We start from the raw sequence: 10,356 nt of genomic DNA, 5'->3' as shown, positions 1-10,356 counted from the left end.
GTAGTGGTGGTAGTGGTGGTGGTGGTGGTGGTGATGGTGGTGGTGTTCAAGTGTGCAGGGAGAGACAGCTGGACCTAGGCGGTCTGGGAGGTGATGTGTGGAAACCCACTGTAATGAAAACTTCCTGGAATCTGTGAGAGTGACTGTAGAGAGGACTTGGAGTTATGGATGATAAGGTGTTTTAACCGTCCATCTTTTGTATCAAAGCAAGATAGTGATGGGCCAGGGTTGCATTAGATTGAGTTGTTGGATGTGGGGGTTTTGTGGAGATCCTGAAACAACTCAGGTTGATGCTAGGACAGACAACAATAGATAGAAAAGTGACAAGAAGGCCCCATTGTTAAGGACTACATCCAAATGGCTCACTGAACATGGAGCGGTAGAGCACATGCCTTCATGAAACCTTCACCCCTGTGTTCTAGTCTCTTTGGTTTGGGCAGGTACACTGCAAACTAAGGAAAGTGAAACCTGGATATCAACCCAGCAACAAACCCTTTTACTTACAATCAATCCTGTCTGCAAGATATGCTGGGGAAAATGATGGTGCAGAACTTGTGGGAGCCTCCAACGAATGTCAGGCTGATGCCACAAGAGGGAGCTCATGCCAGACACTGCCTGAATTGCCAGGAACTAGAGACTTGAATAGTCCAGAAACCAAGGATAGGTACCTTGTCTAGTCTTCATCGGATATACTTTCTCTTGCAGTATTTTGGAGTGGGTGCAGGGACCCACAGCAAGACATTATTTGGAGAGAGAGTCCAAATAGAAATTGCAGACCTCTATTGGGTTCCTCCCCTCGAAGCTTGGGAACCCAGTGGAAAAAGGGGAGGAAAGATGGTAGAAATCAGAGACAATGGAGCACACAAGGAAAACATGGTCCACTATGCAGGCTCTTATAGACTCACAAAGAATGAAGCAGCAAACGCGGGGCCTGCATAGTTCTACACCAGATCCTCTGTGTATGCTATGACTGTTAACTTGGAGTTTTGTGGAACTACTAACAGGGGAAGTGGTGTCTCTGACTCTTTTGTCTGCTCTTGTGATTTTTTTCTATGGATATTGAGCCTCAATTTTCTGCCAGGTGTGTTGTTAGGAATTTACTTGATTCATTTTTTATGGAACTCTTGTCTCTGAAGTGAAATTGCATAGCTTTCAGGATAGTAATTGAGTTTTAAGAATTGAGTTCAACTTTACTTTAATATTTAGCAGCATTTTATGGTGCCACAATCTCCAGAGTTTCATGTTACATAAGAGTGATACACTGTTACATTTGTTTTAGATTTCTAACTAAGAACACAAATATAGCCTTATGCTCCAGATTTTTGGACAAATGATATGAACTCTGATGCAATACTCCATCATTATAATCTTTTCCCCCCACAAAGGTTAGACTGGTTTCAAGTCAAGTCTTCATTTTTCTCTCAGATTGAAACACATTTTAAACACCAATGAGTATTTAGATCATTGAATAAATCAATTTACAGTTTTACAGACTGATCTCATTTTTTCCAAACAGCGTTGCAAATTATAGTCAAATTGGTGAGTGAGTAATGAAAGCAAAGCTTGGTAAGCTTGAACTCTTGCTAGATAATTTAGCACAGAACATCACTTTCTAGATATCAATTGGATTTTATAATCTTGTCACTTATATCAAGGACACAGGACAACGTATGTCCTTAAATACAGATGACAATCCTGTAGGATTCAGTGGTAATTACCACCATCTCCACAGGACAGTTAGGGAATTATTATTCGGACTACTTTCATTCTTATTTAAATTCTTCTTTCTGAAGCTGAGATATGAAAAGACTCTTTTGTCTCAAAACAAAATGTCATATTACGAATTATGTAACAAAGATGATCTTCAATGACTCACAACATTCTAACTTTGTCACTTACGTCATTGTCCTTAAGGAGGTTAAAATTTTTAGAGGATTTATGGATTTAAAGATTGGTGTTTCTACTGACGATCGATATTAAAGTAACAACATTTAATTAAGATCACTGGCTGCTCTGACTTACCTTAACATGGACCGACTGTTAAGCATATTTATTTCTAATCCAGTGAGGAGGAGGCTTTTCTGTGTTTTCTATCTACCAAATAACAAATATCATGTCTGGTTCAAGAGGCGTCGAGTTCCTATCTTTCTGCCTAAGCAATTGTCCTAATTATACCAAAATATTTGGTTAATTATAAAACACTACAAATAAAGATACTTTAGGAGGGTAACTACATGTAAATTTTTCTGTAACTGTATTTTACAAAATATTCTGAAATATTGTGAAACATTATTTATCAAAGATGGAAATCAGTGACTGGTTATATCACTGAAAGAATTTTGTATTTCATGTATATTTGGAAATTTTACTATATTTTACTCTCTCTCTCTCGTGTGTGTGTGTGTGTGTGTGTGTGTGTATGCATGAACATGTGATAACACACAAGTGGAAGTTGGATGGTAACTTGCAGGATTTCTTTCTATCACATGAGGTCTTGGTATTGAACTCAGGTTCGTGAGCATTTGGTAGTAAATGTCTTTAATGTTGAGCCCTTTAGTTGGCCTAATTTCTGCACATTCTGATAACAATTTTTGCCGGACAGTGGTGGCATAAACCTTTAATCCCAGCACTTTGGAGGCAGAGGCAGGCAGATTTCTGAGTTCCAGGACAGCCTAGTCTACAGAGTGAGTTCCAGGATAGCCAGGGCTACACAGAGAAACCCTGTCTCAAAAAACAAAAACAAACAAACAAACAAAAAAGAATTTTCTTGATAGTCCAGTTTCTAATCATGTAAACCTTGATGCCCTGATGTAGATGGTAGAATTCTGGGAGGATCTATTTTGTCCTTAGAATGTGAGCCCTCTTGTTTTTAGAGAACTATTACTTTCTAGACCGCCATTCAAAGGAGATCAGGAAAACTGGGGATGAAGGTGCATGGAGGCATCTTCACAGCACTTACTTGGTTGCTAGGATCATCTTTTTTCTTGCTGTCTGTTCTTTCTGTTCCATATGTTGTCTGGCAAGATGTTCTCCTACTGCCTTGGCTGGAAACTCTGTTTCACATGTGTAGCCAAAATCTCTAGCCAAATGCAAAGCCTCACCTGTTGGCAGAAAACACAAGTCACTGGCTTATCCATATCTGACCTTACAAGTGCAATACTGTGAGTCTTCTCCAACTCTCATACATGAGTGTGGTCACATGTAACCTTTTGTTTCTATCTAATTTAAACAATGTTCCTAGCTAATTTAAACAAAGTTCAGGGGGGTGACATCTGTGAGGAATGGAGATGAAAAATAAGGAACAGGAACTTTCCAGGTAAAACAGAGAACAAATCTCTGACTCAGGAGTTTTGCCTCTTTTCTTTGAATGTCATACTCTACCACAATTCTACTCATGATCACCAATGGAAAAGCTCCTTGGAGATATATGTATATGTATATATATATATATATATATATACACACATATACACATTTATGTACATATGTATATATATGCAAATATATAAATCAATGTGTATATATATTTGTTTCTGCTCAGATTGTGTCTATAATCTATAGACAAGACATTCAGATTATATTTTTTATATTTGTGTGTGCAAATACTTGCTCATAGTAGCGTTCATGTTTCTAGAGATTAAATCACATGCCTTCTAGGGAAGTATCTTACTACTAAACTCTATTCTCACTCAGAAATTTGGATTTTTAAATAAATTTTACCTATCAGGTAAGACTTTAGATTAAGCAATTTTTTTTTCTTTTTGGTTCTTCGAGGCAGGGTTTCTTATCAAAATATACAGCAATGTGCTCAAAAGACTTTGAAAGTTATCACTTTATAAAATGAAATACTTTCATGAAGTTAACACTGCAGTGTTAGAGATCGTTCATTATATGACTATAATACCATCAACATCAGGGCTTCCAGAAGGTCCCGATGTACTGACCTGCTTTGGAAAATGCAGAACATAGCAGAATCATAAACAACTTCTGCTTGTCCATAAAATCTTGAGTGCAAATAAAGTTTTCATAAGTGGGATAAAAATATCCTACTAAGAAAGTAATATTTACTGAAGAAAATCATTCTAGAGTAGAATGGACAACGTTTTTAAAATTGCTTAATCAGTCGGGCGGTGGTGGTGCATGCCATTAATCCCAGCACTTGGGAGGCAGAGGCAGGTGGATTTCTGAGTTCGAGACCAGCCTGGTCTACAGGGTGAGTTCCAGGACAGCCAGGGCTATACAGAGAAACCCTGTCTCGAAAAACCAAAAAGAAAAAAAAAATGCTTAATCAAAAGTCTTACCTGATAGGTAAAATTTATTTAAAAATCCAAATTTCTGAGTGAGAATAGAGTTTAGTAGTAAGCTGCTTCCCTAGAAGGCATATGATTTAATCTCTAGAAACATGAACGCTACTATGAGCAAGTATTTGCACACACAAATATAAAAAATATAAAATAAATATACAAATATATAAATCAAACCTATGTACTCAATGATGACTTTATTCAGGGCAGTCTTTTTTAAATTTTTGCTTTATTGCTATATTTGCATTGGTGTTTAGTCTGATTATATGTCTGTATGAGATAACAGGACTCCCCAGAACTGGAATTACAGAGTTGTGAGCTGCCACACGGGTGCTGGGAATTGAACCTGAGTCCTCTGGAACAGCTGTCGGTGCTCTTAACGGTTGAGTCATTTTCAGGGCATGCTTAATCAGATATCATAGGAAGACAGACCAGGACTTAAAATAGTGGTTTCTCTGGCCTGGAGATGTAGTTAAAGAATTTGCCTAGCTTGTATGAGGCCCTGGGTTTGATCGTCAGCTTGACACAAAATCAGGAAGCTGCAGAGAAAGTTTGAGACCAACAGGACCACATGACCCTGTCTAAAAACAAAGCTTGAGGAGGGTGGCAAGATGACTGTGTGGTAAAATTAACAAAAACCTGAACACAAGTCAATCCCTAAACCAACATCAAAGTGGAAGGAGGAATAGATTTCCAAGAATGTCCTCTGAACTCTATCTAGAATGTATTCACACATGTGCATGCACACACACACACATACACATACACATACACACACACACACACACATACACACACAAACACACAAATTGGGACATTCATTGCAACACTAGCAGCCATAACAAGAAGAAATAAAATACAATAGTAATTTATGATTATCGTTGTATCTTTATAAGCATTATATACAATACCTACGCATGTGTATTGGTGTTGTAGAGATAGGAGATGTGGTATTACAAATATCAAATGATTGTTAACATGTTTTACAGAAGTAACAAAAGGTGAGAATCATAGGGCAGGGTTGACCCAACAGCCACATAGTTAATCAAGTGTTTCCATGTAGAAGCAAAAAAGAATTAGGCTTGATGTCTCTATCATGTGATCCTTGTTTAAAAGCTGGCCAATGTTAACACTCTAAAAAGTTTCTGGACTTGAACTTGCTGTGTGCTCATAGAACAGCAGACATATTGTCAGATGAGCACCAAGAGTGGATGAAAATAGGTAATAGGAGAGATTAAGAGGAGAGACAATCATAGATATGAAGAGGTGTATACAAGCAGAATAGGGGACATCAATAAAATATTCTAAGTAAAATACTGTTTTTCAAAACCAGAATTGTCCTGTTTTTCTATTAAAAACAAAGCTTTCATTTTGATAAAACTAACAGTGTTAACAACTGTAAAGAGCAAGAAGGCCATTTAAGATTGCAGAAAGCTGAGGAATTAGTGTTCAGGATGTAATTCCCCCTCTCCAAAAGTTCTCTTAAGGCTTCTTACAACTAAAAATTCTAGTCACATTTTATTCTCAGAGACATTTTTAAAAAGTACAGAAAAGTTGGAAGAATTTTATAATAAAAAAACCATATATCTATTCTTCAGATACTAAGTCTATTCTATCACATGTTGATTAATTATGCTACAACTCTCTTTCCATGCTATTTTCAGAGGAAATTCTAAATTTCTTGCATTTCTCAAAGTTATCAGTTTGTATGTAACTAATTGGGGTTCTATATTTAGTCTCTTAAGCTTTCCCCCCAAAATATGCTAAATAAGAGGCCCAAGAATAGGGACACTTTAATTATGACTTGTTGGTATGATGTGCATATATGTTGGGTGTGGAAGAGGGAAAGGGAGAAAGAGAATATTCGGTCAGGTTTGGGCACACACTAGGCAAGCATTCATCCCACTAAGATGCACCTTCACCCTTATTTACATACTTCATATCTACTGGCTAGACATGAACTGGCAGAGCTCTGGGGGAGTGCCTGAGTAGTTGAGCATGTATTGCTCTCATTGAGGGTGGCAGTCTCTTTCCCAGCACCCATATGGGGTGATTCATAACTACCTGTAACTCCAACCCTCCGAGATTCCACACCATCCTCCAATCTCCTCAGACACCAGTGCTCATGTGCACATCCCTACACACAGACACACACAATTCAAGCTAAAAATACATATTTTTTAAAAAAGACTTTTTTGAGAACAAACACGGTATGCACTCTCTGATAAGTGGTTATTAGCCCAGAAGTTTGGAATACAGGCAGAACAACCCACATTCCACAAGGAACTCAAGAAGAAGGAAGACCAAAAGGTGGACATTTCATTCCTTCTTAAAAGGGGGAAACAAATACCCACGGAAGGAGTTGCAGAGATTAACTATGGAGCAGAGACTGAAGGAAGGGCAAGCCAGACTAAATATAGCTATCTCCTGAGAGGTTCTGACAGTACATGACTAATACAGATATAGAGGCTCACAGACATCTATTGAACTGAGTACAGGATCTCCAGTGAAGGAGTTAGAGAAAGGACCAATGGAGCTGAGGGGGTTGCAGTCCCTCAGGATGAACAACAATATGAACTAACTAGTACCCTCAGAGCTCCCAGGGTCTCAACCACCAACCAAGGACTGCACATGGAGGGGTCTGATTGTTCTGGCAGCATGTGTATAGTAGAGGATTGCAAATTCGACCATCAATAGGAGGAGATGAGCTCGGCCCTGTGAAAGTTCTGTGCCCCAGTGTAGGGGAATGCCAGGGCCAGAAAGTGGGAGAGGACGGGGTGTCAGGCATAGGGAAGGGGGAGGCAACAGAGGTTTGTTTTTGTTGTTTTTGTTTGTTTCTTTGTTTTTTGGAGGGGAAACTGAGAATGGAGAAATTTATATGTAAATAAAGAAAATATCTAATAAAAAAAAGGAAAAAAAAAGACTTTGTTGGGGTAATTGCTTTTGTCTATTTCAGGAAGAGCATTTGAACAACAAAGTAACCTACTGTGTATGATTCACAGTTGTAGTTGAGAACCTGCATGGAATTTTCAATGTGAATTAGAATCAATCTATCTATATTTATTTTTTTTAAGTAAGCAGTTTCATTGGTGTAAATATGCTCAAATTTTATTTATCAATACATGCTAATATTATTAGTGATTGTCTCTTCTAATGTTACATTTTATAAACAGTTCTCTCCTTCTGACAATATAAGACTTTGCAAAAGACCCTAACTCAGTAAGGAAAAAAAATAATCTCAATGAAGTAAGCATGTCATTGAACTAGCAGATAGCATTTTGTGAATTAGCTGACTAAGGCATGCCTCACACTCTACAAATGAGAAATGCTGAGACGTGTGTGTATATTTTTATTTGTATTTTAGAAAATACCATTTCCCCCATTTAAAACAGAGAAGTGGTGACTAAATATAAAGGATTTCTTTATAATCAATATTTAATATTTTGAGTATTTAATTTAATTTATATTTAATCAACATTTATTCAATTAATTTAATTATTAATAAATTAATTTAGTTAATATTTAATTGCTTTGGGTGGTGCTATAATGAACAAGCAGCATTTAAAAATGTTGATTCCCAACAGTTTATCTCCCTAACTGATTCAGGAAGAAGATAACATGTATATTTGGAAGAATTGAAATAAAGATTTTTTTTTAAAAAAGACATAGTAATGCCATGTAGAGTGCGTACTTTTATTACAAAAATGAGAAAATGGATTACTTGTGAAATTTCACGCTTGAAGATAGAAATGTAAAAGTTGGAGCCAACGAATAAGGCTATTGCACCTGATCAAAAGATGCACTTACAGTTCTTAAGAAAAATACAAAGGTCATTTCAAACCAGCACAATGACAGTGTGGGTGTGCCACCTTCCAGCTCTATGTAGCAAGTAAAGTTGCACATGTCAGATTAGCTGCACAGTCCATCATTCACACCGAAGCAGATACTTAAGTAATGTTTTAATACTCTGTTACATACAGCGGTTCTCAACCTTCCTAAGGCTATGACCCTTGTGTTTGTGGTGACCCCCAACCATAAAATCGTTCTCACTGCTATCTCATACCAGCAATTTTGCTACTATTTTGAATTATAATGTAAATATCTGTATTTTCTGACTGTCTTAGGCAAATCCTATGAAAGGGGGCCTAAAGGGGTCGCGACCCGAAGGTCGAGAACCCTTTACATAGCTACCTAGTAGAAATAGAAAGATTGTAACATGCCTCTTGAGTTTTGTGCTGAGACACGATTCTTTGATGATTTATCCCATTTTACGCAAAGCTCTCCCCTGTGATGGTTTTAAAAACAGTCTGAGGAGAACAGCTGCTATTTACATTTACACTGACAGCCACACCTTCCCTTCCTCTACTTCTGTTTACTGCTTTCCATGGCTCGCAGTGTAACATTGTCACAGGATGTATAGTGATGCTACATCAAAGAAGTGGCAAGTGAAGACATTCTGATATGTAGTTAAAATGTGTATATCACTGCACAAAAGCTTTGTGTGTGACAATCCGAGAATCAACAAATAATGGATCCACCGATTAAAACACACAGTCTTCAAAAACCAGAAAACTTATAAAGTACAATTCTTTCTAGCGGATGCCCTCTTGTCAACAGGCTGAAGAAAAACAAATCTTAGGGTAGGAAAAGTATATGGATAAGCTTCTCTGGGTTTTGATTGATTTGTGCAAATAACAATATATATGTTTCTCTGTCTCTAAGCAATGGGCAGCTATCGATGGTGTAAAGGACATCCTAAGAAGGATCAAAAACATTCCCCCTCCTATTTGTAAGAATGGCCATAGATGTCTTCCTGCTCCAAAGAATGGAATAAGTTACTGTAGAGAGGGTTTAAACTTTCTGTTTATTTCAATTTATTCCGTCACCCAGACATCAACCTTTTAAAGTGCAAGCAGCAACATGTGAATTTAAAAACTAGATTAAGAACTTCTCAGTTTGGAAGTCTATGCTGCTGAGATTAATGCTTGCAAAACAGGCTTCAGGGCGCATATGCCAACCAGTAACCCCTGCCCGCCTTTTCTATGTTTTAGGTAACAAAGTATGAAGTGATGGTGTTAAAAGGCAGGTACCAATGGATTCCAATGGAAAGAACATCAGCATGCATCTTGATCACCATGTCTCTGGGGATTCAGTTTTGCATACATCACAGCAAAAGAAAAATTTTGGGAGAAAACATTAGAAAAAAATTAAGTGGAAAGTTAATGGCAAAGTATTTTCTGACGAAAAGTTAATTGGCCGTTGTACTGAGATTTGGAATTTCAAAAGGAATGGGTCTAAATTTATTAGTTTCAAAGATTTATTTTCATTCTCTTGTATGGATGGATGTGTGTCTTTGTGAGTGGATGTCATATGTTTCTGAGAGACAGGAGGCCAGAAGAAGGCATAGGATTTCCTGCAGCTGGAGTCATAGGCAGTTTGGTGATGTGTGATGTGAGTGTGGGAAATAGATTGCCCAAGCTGGCCTTGAATTCTTTCTGTAGCCAAGGCAGGTCCTGAACTTTGTCATTCTCCTGCTTCAGACTCTTAAGTGGCTGTGATCACCTGTCTGCGCTGCAAGGATCTGCAAATAAATTCTCTTATAATTTGAAATTATAATTAAATCCTAGAGCTGAAGCACCAAGCACACATGTCTCCTCTGGGTTCAAGGAATGCAGTCTGCAACACGGCCTCACTGGCATAGCTACATGTCTCATAATCTGACAATTTCTCTATGTACATGACAATGGTTTTCAAATATCTACGTTGTGTTTCCCAAAGCAATAGTTCTGTACCTTCTTCAATGCCCTGTAATTATCAGAATACCTGATCTATAACAACCAGTCACTCACATATTTTGTTAGTTAATCATAGCAGTCTTGTGAGGTATTCCAACAAACAGAGCACAAAAGACAAACATGAGAAACTTGCTAGAAACATTGACTACATACTACAAACTAATATGAATAACAGTCTATCATTATGTCAGGGGGCCATTTAAAAAAACAAGCATACTTGAAGACACAGTTTCTGAACTCTTGCTATACTTCTAGTT

The 10,356-nt window shown here is 37.6% G+C and overlaps 1 protein-coding gene across 2 annotated transcripts in view; it reads right to left on the bottom strand.

Moving 5' to 3' along the window:
* The window catches only part of Tfap2d (transcription factor AP-2 delta), a 57,563-nt gene that overhangs the window by 22,280 nt on the left and 24,927 nt on the right, over window positions 1-10,356 (bottom strand). For both annotated transcript variants that reach the window (XM_031366965.1, XM_031366963.1), the window contains one exon: window positions 2,960-3,101. In XM_031366965.1, the coding sequence (XP_031222825.1) occupies window positions 2,960-3,101 (142 nt within the window). The remainder of the gene's footprint in view (window positions 1-2,959; window positions 3,102-10,356) is intronic.

Source organism: Mastomys coucha, unplaced genomic scaffold (assembly GCF_008632895.1).
Source record: "Mastomys coucha isolate ucsf_1 unplaced genomic scaffold, UCSF_Mcou_1 pScaffold14, whole genome shotgun sequence".
Taxonomy (NCBI): domain Eukaryota; kingdom Metazoa; phylum Chordata; class Mammalia; order Rodentia; family Muridae; genus Mastomys; species Mastomys coucha.
This window is presented reverse-complemented; position numbering and strand designations above follow the sequence as displayed.